The 20,601-nt window shown below is 39.4% G+C and overlaps 1 protein-coding gene across 2 annotated transcripts in view; it reads left to right on the forward strand.

Annotated features, from left to right (window-relative positions):
- ARFGEF3 (ARFGEF family member 3) overlaps positions 1–20,601 on the forward strand; it is a 189,684-nt gene that overhangs the window by 34,979 nt on the left and 134,104 nt on the right. For both annotated transcript variants that reach the window (XM_005551963.5, XM_074037117.1), the window contains exons 3-4: positions 10,202–10,283; positions 13,081–13,212. In XM_005551963.5, coding sequence (XP_005552020.3) covers positions 10,202–10,283; positions 13,081–13,212 — 214 coding nt within the window. The remainder of the gene's footprint in view (positions 1–10,201; positions 10,284–13,080; positions 13,213–20,601) is intronic.

Raw genomic sequence — 20,601 nt, forward strand, 5'->3', positions numbered from 1 at the left:
TTGTCAGTTGTATAAAAATACTTTATATCCTTATTCTATAAGCTTTATTTTACTTTTATTTTTATTTTTTTATTTTTTTGAGATGGAATTTTCCTCTTGTTGCCCAGGCTGGAGTGCACTGGTGTGATCTTGGCTCACCGCAACCTCTGCCTCCCGGGTTCAAATGATTCTCCTGCCTCAGCCTCCCAAGTAGCTGGGATTACTGGCATGCACCACCACGCCTGGCTAATTTTGTATTTTTAGTAGAGATAGGGTTTCTCCATGTTGGTCAGGCTGGTCTCGAACTCCTGACCTCAGGTGATGCACTTGCCTCAGCTTCCCAAAGTGCTGGGATTACAGGCATGAGCCACCACGCCCAGCCTTTAAGCTTTAATTTATTTTTAAATTTTTAAACTTTTTGTGAAGAACTAAGACACAAACCCACATTAGCCTAGACCTACACAGGGGCAGGATCATCAGTGTCACTGTCTTCCACCTCCACATCTTGTCCCACTGGAAGGTCTTCAGGGTCAGGAGCTGTCATCTCCTGTGATACCAATGCCTTCTTCTGGAATACCTCCGGAAGGACCTGCCTGAGACCATTTTACGGTTAACTTTTTTATTTGTAAGTGGAAGGAGTATGCTCTAAAATAATGATAAAAATATAGAAAATATGTACACGAGTAACATGGTTGTTTATTATTATCAAGTGTGATGTACTGTACCTAATTGTATGTGCTATGCTTTTGTACAACTGGTGGCACAGTTGATTTGTGTACACTGGCATCATCACAAACATGTGAGTATAGTGTTGCATGATGTTAGGACAGCTATGATAGGAAACTTCCCAGGTGATTATGGGACCACCGTGGCCTGTCACTGATGGAAACACCATCGTGCGGCACATGACTGTATTTGTCCCTCCTTATTGAGTGGTTGGGAGAGTTATTGGGATCAAGTGCCTGAGCTCTTAGCACGGTGACTGGTATGCTGGAAGTTTTAATAATGGCACTTCCGTGACTCAACTGCCACTCTCCTTACATCAATCAAGCTTAAAGAGTATTTTCTTTGGATTATGCAAGTATACTCTAGAGTTATTATATTAAATTGGTACAAATGGAAAGTATAAAAAAAGAAAAAATTCTCCCATGCCACTATCTGGAAATACCCACTGCCAACATTCAGCTGAGCTCTTTCTTAAATAATGCTCTAATTGATTTGCATTGCTATATATTAATGTTTGTTTTTTATTCTGCTTGTTTGGATTTTTCTCATATACATGTGTGCTTTTTATAAGAAAATCATGGACAATAAAAGTTGATATCTTGAGGTAAAGTATAGGCATAACCATTTTATGTTATTTAGAATTAGTTCTACTAGATTGAATCATATGAAATTGCCAATATTCAACCTCTTCTGACCTATATAAATGCCAGTTTCAACTTAATAATTGCAATAGGCTTGCTAAAAGTCTTGAAAGCCTGCAGGAGAAAAGGGATTTTATGTTCACAGCTATATCCCTAGGGCCTGAAACAGTGCCTGATGGGTGAATCCAGACTTTGTTTTGAAATAGAAAAGGATTGCTACTGATAAAAATAATTTCATTAAAATAGAAATGAAATGGAAATATATTTTAACTGCACTGTAGAGAAAATCAATTAAGGAACCAATTTAGTTCCAGTTGGGCCAATGGAATTGGCCCTGGCAAAAGCTTAATCAATGAAAATCAATCAATGTTGGTGTAAACTGTTTAAATGTAAAGGACGCATATTCATTAACATGAATAATAACAACCCGAATGTCACAACAGTGAGGGTAGAAACCTTTCGTATGCAAATTAGGAAATGGCCTGACTACCAGGAAAGGTGCTGGCTGTGTGGCTTGAACTCAGCAGCTAGTTCCAAAGCCAATTTTTTCCCACATATCCAGACTGCCTATACCTTCTCCTAATTACATACCAACTGTCAACATAATGCATTGCTTCATGAATTACCACTCGAAATAAGAGAGTTCACGTTATTTCTTTGATGCCTGTCCCCATTCTTAACATAGTGGACCTTTGAATTACCACTTTAAAGCAGTGTGCCTTACACATAGTTGGTGGGAGCTGGCTATCCACATAGACGTTATGGCGTAGGTTTGAGGACATAGATTTTCAAAACAAATGGTCTAGCCTAGGCACGACAGCCCATGCCTGTAATCCCAGCACTTTGGAAGGCTGAGGTGGGAGGATCCTTTGAGGCCAGGAGTTTGAGACCAGCCTGGGCAACATAGTGAAACCCTGTGTCTATTTAATATTTTTAAAAAAGAAAAGAGATGGTCTAAGTCTGAATCTCGCTCTGTCATTTGCAAACATATGACCTTGGACAAGTAACCTAATCTCTCTTAGTTTCAGTTTGGTTGACAATTAGATATCTACCTTCAAAAGTTATAATTAAATAGTAAATAGGAACATGTGTAGCATGTTACTTTGTAAGCCACATCTAAGCCATTTCAACCAGAGCTATGATTATGATGTGAAGAAATTCAGACAGTTATTTGATAAATGGCTTAGATCACAGAATCCTAGAATTTTAAGAGTATAAGCAGACCTCAGAAATGTAAGATATCTTCATGCCTCTTCTCACCCAGAGCATCAAAGAGGAATCAGCCTAACATTCAGGAATGTATTTGGGGTTACTTAAAGTTCACGTTTTCCCTTTATTGATTCTACCCATCCATGAGCATGGGATGTGTTTCCATTTGTTTGTGTCATCTATGGTTTCTTTCGGCAGTGTTTTGTAGTTTTCCTTGTAGAGATCTTTCAACTCCTTTGTTGGGTATATTCCTAAGTGTTTTATTATTTGCAGCTATTTTAAAAAGGATTGAGTTCTTGATTTGATTCTCCACTTGGTCGCTGTTGGTGTATAGAAGAGCTACTGATTTGTGTACATTAATCTTGTATTCGGAAACTTTGCTGAATTCTTTTATTAGTTCTAGGAGTTTTCTGGAGGAGTCCTTAGGCTTTTCAAGGTAAACAATCATACCATCAGCAAACAGGGACAGTTTGACTTCCTCTTTACTGATTTGGATGCCCTTTATTTCTTTCTCTTGTCTGATAGCTCTAGCTAGGATTTTCAGTACTATGTTGAAGAGGAGTGGTGAGAGTGGGCATCCTTGTCTTGTTCCTGTTCTCAGAGGGAATGCTTTCAACTTTTCCCCATTCAGTATTATGTTGGCTGTGGGTTTGTCATAGATGGCTTTTATTATATTAAGGTGTGTCCCCTGTATGCCAATTTTGCTGAGGGTTTTAATCATAAAGGGATGCTGGATTTTGTCGAATGCTTTTTCTGCTCTATTGAAATGATCGTGTGATTTTTGTTTTTAATTCTGTTTATGTGGTGTATCACATTTATTGATTTGCATATGTGAAACGATCCCTGCATCCCTGGTATGAAACCCACTTGATCATGACCATACTACCAAAAACAATCTATAAATTCAACACAATCCCCAAAGAAACACCACCATCATTCTTCACAGAGTTACAAGAAACAATTCTAAAGTTCATATGGAACCAAAAAAGAGCCTGCCTAGCCAAAGCAAGACTAAGCAAAAAGAACAAATCTGGAGGCATCACACTACCTGATTTCAAACTATACTATAAGGCCATAGTCACCAAAACAGTGTGGTACTGCTATAAAAATAGGCACATAGACCAATGGAACAGAATAGAGAACCCAGAAATAAACCCAAGTAAGTACTTACAGCCAACTGATCTTCAACAAAGCAAACAAAAACATAGTGGGGAAAGGACACCCTTTTCAACAAATGATGCTGGGATAATTGGCTAGCCACATATAGGAGAATGAAACTGGATCCTCATCTCTCACCTTATACAAAAATCAGCTCAAGATGGATTAAGGACTTAAATGTAAGACCTGAAACTGTAAAAATTCTAGAATATAACATTGGAAAACCCCTTCTAGACATTGGCTTAGGCAAGGATTTCATGACCAAAAACCCAAAAGCAAATGCAATAAAAACAAAGATAAATAGCTGAGACCTAATTAAACTAAAGTGCTTTTGCATGGCGAAAGGAACTGTCAGCAGAGTAAACAGACAACCCATAGAGTGGGAGAAAATCTTCACAATCTACACATCTGACAAAGGACTAATATCCAGAATCTACAGTGAACTCAAATCAGTAAGAAAAAAGCAATCCCATGAAAAAGTGGGCTAAGGACTTGAGTAGACAGTTCTCAAAAGAAGCTATACAAATGGCCGACAAACGTACGAAAAAAATGCTCACCATCACTAATGATCAAGGAAATGCAAATCAAAACCACATTGCAACACCACCTTACTCCTGCAAGAGTGGCCATAATCAAAAAATAAAAAAAAAACAGTAGATATTTTTTGTGGATGTGGTGACCAGGGAACACTTCTACACTGCTGGTGGGAATGTAAATTCATACAGCCACTATGGAAAACAGCGTGGAGATTCCTTGAGGAACTAAAAGTAGAACTATCATTTGATCATGCAATCCCACTACTGAGTATCTACTCAGAGGAAAAGAAGTCATTATTTGAAAAAGATATTTGCATACACGTTTATAGCAGCACAATTCACAATTGCAAAATGGTGGAACCAACCCAAATGCCCACTAATCAGTGAGTGGATAAAGAAAATGTGGTATGTATATATATATACATACATACAATGGAATACTACTCAACCATAAAAGGAATGAATTAACAGCATTTGCAATGACCTGGATGAGACTGGAGACTATTATTCTAAGTGATGTAACTCAGGAATGGAAAACCAAACATCGTATGTTCTCACTGATATGTGGGAGCTAAGCTATGAGGATGCAAAGGCATAAGAATGATACAATGGACTTTGGGGACTTGCAGGGAAGAGTGGAAGGGGGTCGAGGGATAAAAGACAACAAATATGGTGCAGTGTATACTGCTTGGGTGTTGGGTGCACCAGGATCTCACAAATCACCGCTAAAGAACTTGCTCTTGTAACCAAATACCACCTGTACCCCAATAACTTAAAACAATTTTTTTAAAGTTCACGTTTGTGGTTGTATTGAAAGATAATTATTGGTAAATCCTAACTCTTCCTTTGTTCACCTATTTTAATTTCCCTTTGTCCATTGTTACCTGTCAGCCTAATAAAGCTGGTCTGTTAACCATGACAATGCAGTTAAGGAAATAGATTCAGTCTCTTCTTCATGACCAGATGCAGCATCACAGTGTGGATGATGCCTTCCTCATGCATATGCAGCACTGCTAATTATTCTTCTTTAAGAAATAATGGCATGTCAGGACATGAAACCTGGGGCCACTGCCTTTATTTAATTAGGCAAGAATAAATTTGCACGTGCCTCTGCATTAAAAATAATCGCTTAATGTAATCGAATGTTGGTTTTTGCCATGCCCTTTTCCCAATGAGGCAGCATCTAGAAAGATCAAAAGATGATTTATTCCAGTACAGTGTGTGCAAAGGGGATTGAGTGTGTGCCATGTTGCATTTTCATTATAAATTTCATCCTGAGACCCAATTAACAGGCCTGTTTTCTCTTTCATTAAAATCACTTGTAGAAAAAAATGAAGGTAGGAGGGTTTTTATGATATCACAGAGCAAGCAGCAAAATTGGTTATGCCCCATGAATTTCCTTCTTTTGCACATGGGTTCATTTCCAATTGAAGTCAGGATCTGAGGCTTGTGGTACTACTCTAGGGGCTGCTGGGTCTGAGGGGATGAGTGGCCTTGGATACAGATTATTATGGCCCTGTTACCAACCGTGTTACTACTACAGTAAATTGTTCTCATTCATGTTGATTTTTGTTAGCTGTTTAAAAGCATTAGACTGGTGGGTACACTTTTGTTCTTACTAGTATTTACTAGCAAAAAACCCTGTTTTTAAGCATTTCATTTTAAGTAAATATCTATTTTGTTGTTGAAGATAGGGTCAGAAGCAACTACTTTGCAATAAACAGCACTATTAACATTGTAGACATTTTCTTAAAATATTGGTCCTCAATTTCAACAATAGAATTTTATTTACTATAAAATGTTTATAGTAACCTACACATACACCTACACACACACACACACAGACACACACACAAACACAGCTACCCAGGGCTCAGTGTAGCATCTCTTCAAAGGCCGTCCTAGCAGAACCCCAGCCAGGTTATACTACCCTCTTCTCTGATACAGACCTTGAATGTTGAGCAGAGTTCTTTACCATAAAGGACAGAGACTCCTAATTTGGGATCCATGTAGAATTGAGGTTTGGGGACCTGAGGATTATGGAATGATAGGCACCCTCCTCTAGGAAGAGGGTCCTTTGCCAGATTTTGTGTGTGAGTGTGTGTGTGTGTGTGTGTGTGTGTGTGTGTTTAAGAACTAAAACAGGTTAAGAAGCACATCTATTCTAGTTTTGCTCTGATCTTATGAGACCAAAGAGGTTGAAAGGAACTTGGTCTTGGGAGTCAGATGAATTTGGGTTTGAGTTGTCTGCAACACATTTTAACTGTGTGGCCTTGGGCAGGCTACAAAACCTTTCCAAACCTCAATTTTCTCAAATTTAGAATAAGGGTAAGAAGGTTGTAGTGACAGTTAAGATGAGATAAATAGTAAGTGCTAATTTTCTTTTTTCTCTCTTTGTCCCATGAATACTAATGAAAGCAGGTTGTGACCCGTTCCTTGCTGGCCCTTCCCTAGCTCTCAGCATGCTGCCTGGCACACAGGAGGCACTCAAATGTTTGAATGGATGATGATTGGATAAATGGTTGAATGATGGAGTGCTTTGGTTTAATATCCAGATGAAATTTTTGTCTATAGTGATATTTCCCCAATGCATTTCTTTTCTTTTCTTTTAGATGGAGTCTCATTCTGCTGCCAGGCTGGAGTACAGTGGCGTGATCTTGGCTCACTGCAACCGCTGCCTCCCACGTTCAAGTGATTCTCCTGCCTCAGCCTCCTGTGTAGCTGGGACTACAGGCACACACCACCACGCCCGGCTGATTTTTATGTATTTTTAGTAGAGACGGGGTTTCACCATGTTGGCCAGGATGGTTTCTATCGCTTGACCTCGTGATCCGCCCACCTTGGACTCCCAAAATGCTGGGATTACAGGCATGAGCCACGGTGTCCAGGCAATGCATTCATTTTCTAAGGGAGATCTTGATGCTGTGCTCGCCTCTGCTATGACCTTCCCAGGACAGTTAGTCCCTGTCCTGTGCAAAATCTTTCTGGGTACATAAAAAGATTTGAGGCCAGGCGTGGTGGCTCACGCCTGTAATCCCAGCACTTTGGGAGGCCAAGGTGGGTGGATCACCTGAGGTCAGAAGTTCAAGACCAGCCTGGCCAACATGGTGAAACCCCATCTCTACTAAAAATACAAAAAGTTAGTTGGGCGTGGTGGTGGGCACCTGTAATCCCAGCTACTTGGGAGGCTGAAGCAGGAGAATCGCTTGAACCCAGGAGGCAGAGATTGCAGCAAGCTGAGATCACGCCATTGCACTGCAACCTGGGCAATAGGAACAAAACTCCGTCTCAAAAAAAAAAGAAAAATTGTTTTTGATCTGCATGCGGAAGATCATGATCTGTGTTGGGCACTTTGTCTATATCAGTGCTGGACAGACTACAGCCTGTAAGCCAACTCTGGCTTTTTGCCTGTTTTTGTAAATAAAGTTTTATTGGAACATAGTCATACTCGTTGATTTACTAATTGTCTGTGATTGCTTTTGTGCTTTAGCAGAGTTGAATAGTTACGACAGAGACCATTTGGAGTGCATGGTCTAAAATATTTATTATGGGGCTCTTTACCAAAAAAGTTTGACAACCTCTGATACATATGTTATACTACATATTATCTATATATTGTACTCCAACTCTGCAGGATTGGTCTTAAAATGCCCTTTTTATGGATAAGGGAGTTAAGACCCACAGATTTTAGTATTTCGATTGAGACTACAAAACTTATCAGTGCTTAGCATTTGAATTCATGTGTATGTGATTCCACAGCCCATGTTCTTTCTACTAACCACTCATATTTTTCAACTCAGCCAAAACCTAGTTGAACCACCTTCATCTACCAGTCCTGCTTAGTGACCATGGCTTGCATGATGGTGATGGCCCCTGGTGGTGGTGCAACCTGGAAATCCTAGCATTTGTCAGCAACCTAGCTTAGGTCAACAGTATCAGTCATGTGAATGTATAAGCAGGTGAGAGTGTGGAATAAGGATTTCAAGGGCTAATACTGCAGATGGCAGAGTAATATAGATAGGCGAACATATTGCTGCTTTCCAAGAGTCAACAGGTTGAGGATTTCCAAAAGGGTCCTTGTTGCTGCTAGACATGGCATCCAATCTTGTTGGGTGCCCTTGGTGAGTAATGTGTAAATACTTGTACATTTTCAGCCCATAGGTACAGGATATATTTCCTCTTCCCTGGACTATTAGGCTGTAAGACTTTTGGACCCCCATGCTTGTTCCCTGCTATTATGCTCTTTCATTGGCCAATCTGACTCCAAATTCAAGTGGAAAGTTCTTTCACAGTGGATTAATCCTGGTGGAAATTTGATTGTTTCAAGGGTTTACAGATGAAGTTCTGTGCTGCTTCTGTTAGCATACCATTTGCCCTTGGTTGCTACTTCTCACTCTATCTTCATGCTTCCGTTTAATTTTTCTAAGCTCTTAAACTGGTTAACATTGAATAAAAGAAACAAAATTGGAAAAAAAAAATCAGCTATTCCTGCACTAATTGACTGCACCACAGTGTTTGTCTTGTAATTGTGACAAGCTGACAATAAAATAACAGTGACAAAGTTACAGCCACCCAACTGGATGTAACACAGTTGGGTAATTTATCCATCTGTCAAAGGATGAATCTAATGAAAAATGTCTGTAGTGTTAATTGTCATATAAAAATGGATATTGTAACATTGGGTTGTTGAGGGGCAAGGTGAGGATTAGGAAGGCAAACATTTTTCCTGATTGTTTTTGTAGTCTGTGTGGCTGGCATTATATTAGAGGAGTGTGTGACTCTCACTTCATCGGTTGTGAAGCTGCTGATGGAAGGATTCCATGGAAAAGCAGCAGAGCTGCAGAGTGGACAGGGAGAAATCAGAGCTATAATGAACTTTGTATTTCATTGTGTTCTACAACAGTAACCCTTATTTCTCCAACGATGAAATCCTATAGTCTAATGTGGTAGCTTTCACACTCTAAAAATCAATGTATCTTTCAGTTTATGCTGAAAATATAAAACAGATAAGAGTGGGGCTGCTCTGGTTTAAGTAGGGGTAGAGAAACCTGGTAAAATGAAGTCACATTTCACTTTTGTGCTAGTGTAACTCCATAGGGAAATAATGGGTTGATTAAAATTCTTGGTCTGTTGTTTAATTATTTAAAGTAGATGCTTCTAACAGATATTTTTGTCTTTTGGTTTATTCCTAAAATATTTTAATCTCCTTTTTTTTCTAAGCTTTAAAATATCCAAATAGCTCTCCTTTTTTTTTTTTTTTTTGTCTCTCCCCTGACTCTAGATAATGTTGCATCTAGGCACCTCTTATCGGCCAATGCTATTGATGGTTAATTTGTATTTCTGTCTTGGAAACATGTTCATTAAGAACCTGTCACAAGACTCAGATCTACTACTTGATGGAGATTATAGAGCAAATGTTAAATTTATAAATTATTGTTGAATCCTTTGAGTTGGGGAGGAATTGACAAACTAATAGAATTTTGGTATATATTGATGAGACAGAGTGCTGATGGTGATGCATATAATCTCCAGGTAAGGAAGAGGTAGAAGCAAGGCGTAGAAATCTACTTAATGATGCCTCCTAGAGGTGTTCACCCCCAGGTGTGCTGGGTGTGAGCAGTGAGTGGTGCTAATTTGGGAAAGAACAAAGCATGTTCACAGACTGGCTGGGATCCCATTGTTTACTAATGAGTGTACCAGGTAATAATTAGTAAAAGTCCTTGTGTTTGCTCTTCCTGTAGCCATACCAAGAAGGCAAGGGGTTGATGGGCTATCATTTCTGCACAGCTTCTTTGCTGTGTTTTCTCTTGAGCCCATGTGCATTTTTATTATTGGTTATAGTTTTTGTGTATGTGTGTAGTGGTATTTGGGGGTGGGTGTACATAAGGCTTACATCACTTGATTGCCAGCTTTACTGAGCTCACATGTTGTCCTTATTTTTGCGTTTGCCAGGGAGAAATGCCTGCTGCCTCTCCAGTTGGCTTTGGAATCCAAGAATGTGAAGCTGGCCCAACACGCATTGGCAGGGATGCAGGTATGGCTTTGACTGAATGCAGTGGGATGATAGAAATTGACAGGCCACTTTGGCATTGAAAGGGCAAATAGTTAACATTTTAAATACTGGTTGTTTAAAGACTCAGACAGAAATGTGATTGAACTAGGAAATAACCATAGAAAATAACAGGATTTTCTTATATTCATCAGAATTTCTCTGTACACAGCATTATTTCATTGAACCTTTGTGATCAGACACTGATTCATGTGGACGTAGCTAAGCCCACAAAAATAGGGATTTTTGTGTGTGTGTGTGTGTGACATCTTTCAGGAGAGTAAGGGATCCCAAAAAAGAGACCACAAGTTCATATCAATTCAAATCTTATACATTCAACATCTATGGTTCTATATAATAAAAACTGATGGTAAACTGGAAAGATTTTGTTTTGTTTTTTTATTCCACAGTTAGATTGAGGAGTGGATTATTATCTTTTATTTCCAGAGCAAGATTGGGAAGAAAAAAGAAATTTGGTTTAACAAGAAAAGTCAGATTTGCTTGAATACATTTTTTTGGTTTGTGTTTTACACCAAACATAATGGGTCTAATTCTGATAGTAAAAAGGTGCTGACTATGTAAATACACATACTTTTTAAAGTGGTTGGCCTCTAAGAGACAAGCGCTGTGAAGTTGAAGCCTGCAGGAGTTTGTTCAGTGTGGCCATGGATAAACCACGGTGGCATTTGTCAGATGTCTTTTTATGTCAGTGCAAACTGCTTCATAGTTAGCTTTTTTAGTTCAGAGAAGTTCCCAAAAAGGTATTGGGAAACTTATGAAATAATGAGAAAACAGCTCTTTTTCCCCCAGCAGATCGGAATTAGATAATGTATATTTTTATACACAGCAGTATTTGAATCTTTTAAACATTATCAATAATGTTATTAAAAACCTTTTGCTTTTCTCCAACGTAATTGGGCCAACCATAAAAATAGTTGAGAATTTGTTTTCATCTGCCACTTTTGTTCCTTTTTCTCTAATGTTATGTAGATTTTGCATTTAGCTTCTCTCCCTTTTTTCTTTAACCCTGGAATATTCTAAATTGCAGTGCCATGTTTTCAAGGGCTTACTGAATCGTGTTAACTGAAGCAACTTGGTAGGCTGTGAGTCGTCCTTTTACCATCCCCCGCTACCTCCTGTTAACTTTAGGCATATTTTTAGAGCTTCTCAGTTTTTATCACTTTAAATAAAAATAAATTGTATGTAAACTCTAATTCTGGGCTTTCTTGAGTATACCACATGATTCTGGGGGAAAAAAGTCCTTTTGAAAGAATATAGGCAAAATTTCAGGGAGTCTTAAGTAGAAAGGTTTGAAATATTATTTTCAAGGTCTTTAGTGGTGTGAAGGTAAAAGAGGGAGTTATTACACTGGATGGATCAGAATTCTCAAAGTTCTTCACAGGCTGCAACTCGAAGCCCCTTTGGAGAAGAACAAATTGAATAGGGACAAATATAAAGGTCTATACTGGGGTCTCAAAAATCAATTGCACCAAGACAGCATGGAGGAAAGTAGCTTAATTGCAGTCCTTGTGAACGAGAATTAGGGGTTTGAGGGTGAAATTCTATGCCTCATTCACAGGCATAGAATGTACTGTGACAACCAACTAAGCTCATTTGACCTGAGAATGTGATCCAAATTATGTATCACTAGTTAGTATCAGACCACTCTTGAGGCCACATTCTAAGCACAAGTGAAACCTTACCTGGCAGAGAACATTTGGAGGAGCCTGAGGAGGTTTAGTGTGGAGAAGACAAGACTTGGGTGGACGTGATAGCTGGTTTCAGATCTTGTAGAAGCTTAATCTGTGTGTCTCTGGAGGAAGATAAAGGAGTAGAAGTTGTGGGCAGGGGGGTTTTGGTACAATCTGGAAAAAAATTTTATGAAAATGAGAAAGAGATAGAGAAAGCCTATCCTGCGAGATGGACTCCTGGGAGTCCTCATAACAATGAATGTCTTCTGGTTGAGGTTTGGGGGGATGCATTTTCTGATGGGGAAATACATTAAGATTTCTGGATTCCTAAATAATTCCTGGATAAATGACAGGTCACATTAGGAAGTAAAAAGATAAAAACCTGAAAAATGATCTTGTCTACAAGACCTTCTTTCCTGTGGTGAAGCCACATTTAGAAAGTGTGTGTGTGTGTATGTGAGACTAGTGGGTAGGGCTAGATTCCTCTTAGCATGATCATTCTCCATCCCCACCACCTAAATACCTTATATGGCCGGCACATCAGAGTTTCACTTGATGGCATTTAGAATGAATAGTCCAATAGCAGGAAAAGGTCTTTGCCAAAAACCATTTACTCAGGGTTGCATGCATTTTTCTTTTCTTTAGAGACAGAGTCTTGCTCTGTCACCCAGGCTGGAGTACAGTGGTGCGATCTTGGCTCACCACAACCTCTGCCTCCCGGGTTCAAGCAATTCTCCTGCCTCAGCCTCCTGAGTAGCTGAGATTACAGGCACTCACCACCACACCTGGCTAATTTTTGTGTTTTTAGTAGAGACAGGGTTTCACCATGTTGGCCGGGCTGATCTCGAACCCCTGGCCTCGTGACCCACCCGCCTCAGCCTCCCAAAGTGCTGGGATTACAGGCATGAGCCACTGCCCTTGGCTGCATTTTTCTTTTTATTGGCACATAGCATACATAAGTCCTTTCCTAATGGCCTCCAGCTACACGCCTCCCCGGTAAGAAAACTGATCATCAATCCATAATAAGATACAACCAAATAAGGCAACAGGGGAGAGCCTATCTGTGATCACTGCCTTGTGCCTCTTTACAGAAGCTTCTGTCGGAAGAGAGGTTTGTATCCATGGAAACAGACTCTGATGAGAAGCAGCTGCTCAATCAGATCCTGAATGCCGTGAAAGTGACGCCTTCGCTCAACGAGGACCTGCAGGTGGAAGTGATGAAGGTTGGTTTGACGTGGCCACCAGTGTGCGTCATTGGGACAGGAACACATTTGGATCCCCTGCACTTGTTATCTGAAAATGCGTCTGCGTTGCGGTCATGCTAGCTCGTCTTTCATTCAGAACGGATGCTTGTTATTCTTGCTCATGGACCCCCTAAATTACCCTGATGGTTTAACATCAAAAAGGGACAATTTCAATAAATCCGTGAGATTTTTGGCCTCGTTCTGCATTAAAGGCCATTAGAAAGTATATTTGTAACCTTTTAAGAGAATGTATGTGAGTAGTTCCAGCATGGGGTAGATCTGATTATTCCGGGTAGTCTGCCTGCTTTCATATGTTAAAACAAAGCAAGAATAATAATAATAATAATAATAATAATAATAATAATAATGTTTTGATATATACTGAGATTTCAGAATGGTCAATTTAGGGGGAGAAAGACCACAGTTGGGAGGCATATCAGAATCACATCTTTTTTTTTTTTTTCTCCTTCAAGTTACATGAAACTTACCTCCCTCATTCCAATTACCACCTTCCTTTTAGGAATAGCATCTCTCCCTCCTGCTTTCCCTTTGTTTTAAGAATCACCATGATTGGGGGTCCCTTATGCTGAACAGAGTGTGTCATATTCTCTGAGTGAATGGTGAGTTGGGCAGAAAGGATAGAAACTCTGCCCCATAACAGCACTTTGGTCATGGTAACACAGCAGGAACCAACAAGAAAGCTTTCAATAATGCATTCCGTCCTTTTCCTCTCTCGAGGAGCATATGTTGAGGAATATTCAGGAATAGTTGGTGTCATCCACTGGTGGATTTCTCCCTGGAAATGCACTGAAGGATTTTTGTCTTGGATTGGAGACTGCACTTCTCCTGGTTTCAGTTTCTCATTCAGAAAAGATTGACTGCAGTCATGACATTCTCTTGATGTCCTGGGCCTCACCCTAACCCTGTTGGTGGGTAGTTCAGGGTGATGATTAAGAGCTCAAACTCTGAAGCCAGCCTGTCTGGGTTTCAACTCTTATTCTTCCACTTCCTAGCAGAATGTCCTTGGACAGATGTCTCAGTCACTCTACCTTGATTTCCTTTTCTGTGAAATGGGGGCAATAGTAGTACCCACCCAATAGGATTGTTTTGAGAATTAAATAAGGTGATATTTATAAAGAACATAGCACAGTATCTGGCACAAAGCAAGTGCTTTAGAAATGTTATGTATCACTACTGGTACCATGGCTGCCTCCTGCTGCTGAATCAGAATCTCAGTGGATGGGACTAGGAATGTGCAGCTTTCACTAGCATCCCAACTGATTCTTTTTTTTTTTTTTTTTTTTTTTTTTTTTTTTGAGATGGAGTCTCGCTTTGTCACCCAGGCTGGAGCGCAGTGGCCGGATCTCAGCTCACTGCAAGCTCCGCCTCCCGGGTTTACACCATTCTCCTGCCTCAGCCTCCCGAGTAGCTGGGACTACAGGCGCCCACCACCTCGCCCGGCTAGTTTTTTGTATTTTTAGTAGAGACGGGGTTTCACCATATTAGCCAGGATGGTCTCGATCTCCTGACCTCGTGATCCGCCCGTCTCGGCCTCCCAAAGTGCTGGGATTACAGGCTTGAGCCACCGCGCCCGGCCCAACTGATTCTTAAACACAATGAACATTGATGATGCCTGAGCTAGCTGATCTTTAGGATCTCATACATCTTTAACTCTCTTTGACTCTGGAATGTACAGTTTTGTCTTATCCTTTAAGTTTGGCAGCCGTGCATTCTTAGGAACCACAGAGTGACCCCTTCCAGCTTTGTTTTACTTCTCCACTACCTCTGGGCCACTCTTGAAACAGAGGCAAAGCCAACTGCCATGCTAACCGCTTTTGTAACTTCGAAGTGCAACCTGTGAATCTTTTTTCTGCTATTAGGTCTCCAAATACTGGAGAGTCAGCTTTGGTGTCATACTAAGATATGCAAGTCAGATTACATATTATTCTGGAAATTCTCCCAGGAATAGTTTTTTGTGGAATACAGAAACTTGTGTTAAAAATTAAAATGAGGAAGTACCCATTCTTCTAGGAGCTATGCACAAGCAGAATGTTTAATGCATATTATGTCAACAGTAGCACCTGTTTTGAAAACTTGTACTTGCTTTCTGATTCCATCCAGCCCAGCAATGCCTTCTGCTAGCCTTGCTGAAGATAGGAGTTGACACAGGTTAACTCTACCAGAAATCATGGAAAGCCTCTCTTAATGAACTCTCCAATGACACCATTATAAACCTTAATACTTTTAGTTAATGTCTGGGAGGAAAGTCAGACACTGTCAGAAAAACAATAAATCTGTCAGTCTTTACAATGAGATTTCCAAAATGCTTAAACAGATAAGGACCTTTGTTACATGCTATTTTTTTAGTTGACAGATAACATAGTATGCTTTATCATGTACAACATGATTTTGAAGTCTATATACATTGTGGAATGCTTAAATCTAGCTAATTAACAATTGCATTACCTCACATAGTTATCACTTTTGTGGTGACAGCACATAACAGCCACTGTTTACATTTTTCAAGAATATATTGTCAGCTGGGCATTTGACTCATGCCTATAATCCCGGCACTTTGGGAGGCCAAGTCAGGGGGATGGCTTGAGCCCAGATTTGAGACCAGCCTGGGCAACATGGCGAAACCACATCTCTACAAAAAAATACAAAAATTAATGTAGAGAAATAGGAACACTTCTACACTGTTGGTAGGAGTGTAAATTAGTTCAACCATTGTGGAAGACAGGGTGGCAATTCCTCAAGCACCTAGAACTAGAAATACCATTTGACCCAGCTATCCCATTATCCCATTACTGGGTATATACCCAAAGGATTATAAATCATGGTACTATAAGGACACATGCACACGTATGTTTATTGTGGCACTATTCACAATAGCAAAGACTTGGAACCAACCCAAATGCCCATCAATGATAGACTGGATTAGGAAAATGTGGCACATATACACCATGGAATACTATGCAGCCATAAAAAAGGATGAGTTCATGTCCTTTCCAGGGACATGGATAAAGCTGAAAACCATCATTCTCAGCAAACTATCACAAGGACAGAAAACCAAATACGGCATGTTCTCACTCATAGGTGGGAATTGAACAATGAGAACACTTGGACACAGGGCAGGGAACATCACACATCAGGGCCTGTTGTGGGGAGGGATAGCATGAGGAGAAATACCTAATGTAAATGACGAGTTGATGGGTGCAGCAAACCAACATGGCACATGTATACCTATGTAAGAAACCTTCACGTTGTGCACATGTACCCTAGAACTTAAAGTATAATTTAAAAAAAATACAAAAATTAGCAGGGCATGGTGGTGTGTGCCTATAATGCCAGCTGCTTGGGTTGCTGAGGCTGGAGAATTGCTTGAGCCTAGGAGGTAAATGTTGCAGTGAGCCGAGATCGTACCACTGCTCTGTAGCCGGCAGAGTAAGACCCTGTCTAAAAATAAAAAAAAAAAAAAAATATTGTCACTAAATATAATCATCTTGCTATACAATAGAGCTCCTGAAATTTACTCCTCCAACTTAACTATAATTGTGGATGAACCCACAAGATATTATGTTAAATAAACCAGGGACAGAAAGACAAATACCATGATTACACTCACATGTGGAATCGAAAAAAGTTGATCTCACGGAAGTAGAGAGTAAGATGATGATTGCTGGAGACTGGGGTGCTTAGAAAGGAGGGGTGATGGGGAGATGATAGGAAACGTACCATTATTTTTAACTATTTAAATATTAGGATTGGGGAAAAATATTTCAGTTCACAACAAACCTAGCCTGAAGTTAATTTTTTGTAGTATACTTTTTGATAAACAGTTTGGTCAAGCTGCTAGAAAATTAATGACAAGATAACTATACTTTGCATAATGTTATTATTAACATCAAATAAAACTTGATGGTAACCTGACTTTGATAGGTCACAAGTGAGGGCTCTATGATCATTTCCCATTTCTGAGATTTAAAATACTTATTTCGATATAGAGATTGGTTCACAGTGTAGACTTTCTGGCTTAGAATAATAAGTTTTATCCCCCTTCTCTCTGAATGAGGAATTTCTATATCAACTTTTTAGTAATCTCCAGAAGCCCACACTCTTTTTCTTGTAATTCTATAATACTTGTAATGACCCAAGTAAAGCCTCTTAAATAAGTCCTTGTTTTGCTAATACCATTACTGTATTAAATGCTTTTACTGTATTCTCCCAAAAATTATAGAAGAGAGAATTAGATGAGTCCCCAGAGAAAAGATGGGATTTCCATTACATCTGAAGGGGATGTTAGTCTTGGCGCTTCTACATGACTCATTCTGATGATAAATTATTTAAAATTTCCTATAAAAATCTTCCAGTCATTTTATGTAAGTATTTTGTAGGCACAGAAAACATTTTAAAACAAGATATAGTGGACATCTTCAAATGTTGGTCTGGATATACCATTCAGGAGGGATAAAGCCACACCATGCAGTGTTGGACAAATAAAAATTTGTCTGTCCAGCCACAGCATAGCACATTGTTATAACATATCCTGGGTGTTATTTTTTGGAAGTTAGATCATGCATTTTATTCACATATTAGTATCTGTTAGTGCTTATAAACATGAGAAATTGAACCATGTCACACTCTTAAGAGTATGGAACAATTGTATTAAATTCCTGGAAAGAAAATAATATAGTTTCCTTTTGTAGAGATTTCTCCAAGATTAAACAGAAACTAGCCAATAATGAAATCCAACATTCCAAGGGTAGTATTCTCATTTAGAAAGAAGACTTTCAATCAGAGCGTTAAAAAAAAAAAAATCAGTGCAGCCTGCTTCTGACAAATAGGAATGAGGTTAAACCACTTAGTCTAGGAAGTATTCTACATGGTTTTACTATTTAACAGGAAGGGGAGAAAAGGCAAGTTTGATTTATTGAAATGGTTATGGAACCCAAAGAAAAATTTTACAGCTTGAGCAAATAAATGGTTAGAACTGTAGAGAATCAGAAAGATTCTCTGAAGATAGATTACCTTTGAAATTGATTGGTAGGCTATTTAATATTTAGATTAAATACTTGTCTGCTTTGGTAACATTTTCCTATGGTGTGTGCTATTTCCATGAATGCCAGGCAGACTGTATAGGAGCCATGTATGGATTTAATGACTTCTCTCACTAGAGTAGTTAGGACTTGTTTCCCTTCTTTCTGATGGATAACCTTTAGTGAGGTTATTAACTGATACAGCTGGCTGAGTCTTCAAAGGCTGCTGAGTGGAGGAATTATGGCTGGCCGTCTGCCTCTGTAAGCATGTGGGAGATGTGAGTATCCTATCTGGGGAGGGCAGGCTGGCTTTGGCGATAAGGAAGGAGATGATGCTGGGCCCTGAGAGAGCATTTGATGAATATTCTGTTACTGGGTATCTTTTTATGTGCATTTTTAGATAATAGAAGTGAATATTGGAAGAGTGGTTTATAATTTTTAAAGGAGAAATGACAGGGGCTGATCATGTAACATTTTTTATGCATCAGACACATTGATACTGAGGTCACACGGCTAATGAAATGACCAGAGCAGTATTTAGCCTGAGGTTAAACCTGTGCTCTGAAGTGGTGGGTTACCTTGCCTGCTAAGTCTATCCTGAGAGGCCTGTGGGTGCTAGTCACTGCTCTTCTTCTTGTATAGATGATGGATCAGAAAAGGCAAGTCACAGGCTAAGGAGGGGTAAAACTAGGAGTGGCTCAGAGTCCTGTATGTTTTCTGTGTCCTCCCATGATAATGATATTCCCTCACTAGTCCTGTGAGCTAAATTCACATATGAAGACGGCATCTAGGTGTCTTTTCCACTAAGTTAGCTAATCGGTCTGGTGGTGGTGGTGTGTATGTGTGTGTGTGTGTGTGTGTGTGTGAGAGAGAGAGAAAGAGGGGGAGAGAGAGAGTTGGGAAAAAGGAAGGAGAGTGTAATTTACCATTGGTGGTGGTTTTTTTTTTTTTGGTTTTTTTTTTTTTTTTTTTTTTTTTGAGGCGGAGTTTTGTTCTTTTTGCCCAGGCTGGAGTGCAATGGTGCAATCTCAGCTCACTGCAACCTCCGCCTTCCGGGTTCAAGTAATTCTCCTGCCTCAGCCTCCCGAGTAGCTGGGATTACAGGCATGCACTACCACGCGCAGCTAATTTTTTGTATTTTCAGTAGAGATGGGATTCCACCATGCTGGTCAGGCTGGTCTCAAACTCCCAACCTCAGGTGATCCACCCACTTCTCAAAGTGTTGGGATTACAGGCGTGAGCTACCACACCTGACTGGGGTATTTTTATATAATAAAAGCCAAGTAAACATCTACAGAAAATACACAGGTGAGTGAATCGTGGACAAAGAGCTTACTATTTGTATGGCTAGTAGTCCTAAGCTTCAGGGTGTCCAATTAGAGTTTTGGTATTACAAAGTGGAAGGGAGTGTGCTTTTAAATTATGTATCAGTACTGCCATCAGTGCTTGGTTTGGGAGCTAGAAACATGACAAAGGAATAAAGGCTATGTTTGAGTCCCCTCTCAGTAATGTTTTAATGGCAGAGTCTTACACTTGGGAAGTTTCTTCAGCTGGTTAGTTTTGATGTTCTTAACTCGGGGCGTTTGGTCTTCTAGAGTTCCTTTTGGAAAGAACGTGATCATTAGTGCAGTTTGAGAGTGAAATGGCTAATTTGTCTTGCTTCTTATAACAGGGAGAAATCTCTTCTTAGCCTGAAGCCATTGAGACACTTCAGAAGATTTGTAGCAATCTCTGGAGTTAAGGAAAAATCCAATGTTTGATGAAAAATGTTTAACTCCTGAATGGGTCGTTGTTGGAGGTTGATCTAAGAAGTCTGCAAACATGTTGTTTGTGCAGTGAATTCAGGGAAGTGTTTAAAATATGTGATTCTGTTAAGTAAATGGTTCTCAAACAGCCTTCCCTCTTCCTGCTCATAAGGTTGAGTGATGAGAATCTTTTTCTACTTTGCAAACAGATTAATATAATTCTTAGTAAGTTTTCCTCCCATCCTTGTTTACCCTTTGATATGACTGCCTTTGGCAGTTGGTAAAAATATATGAAAAAGTAATGAACAAACATTGAAAGCCTAGAGATGTGATTTTCCTTTAAATAGTTTATGCACTAAATTTGAGATGGAGATTTTCATATTATCTATTAATATCTTTTTAAAGCACCACCATTTCCAAGTGTTAACTATATTTGAGAATCACTATACTAAGTGTCTTTAAACTTTTCTCACATAATCTTATTTAAGCAAGTATAAATGCAGAGGCCCTCATCACTTTGGATGTTCTATAGTTCCAAACAGAGTGGGAAGGTTCTCTGATTTTTTAATCATTCATTCAGCAAA

This window comes from Macaca fascicularis, chromosome 4 (genome assembly GCF_037993035.2).
Source record: "Macaca fascicularis isolate 582-1 chromosome 4, T2T-MFA8v1.1".
In the NCBI taxonomy this organism is placed as follows: domain Eukaryota; kingdom Metazoa; phylum Chordata; class Mammalia; order Primates; family Cercopithecidae; genus Macaca; species Macaca fascicularis.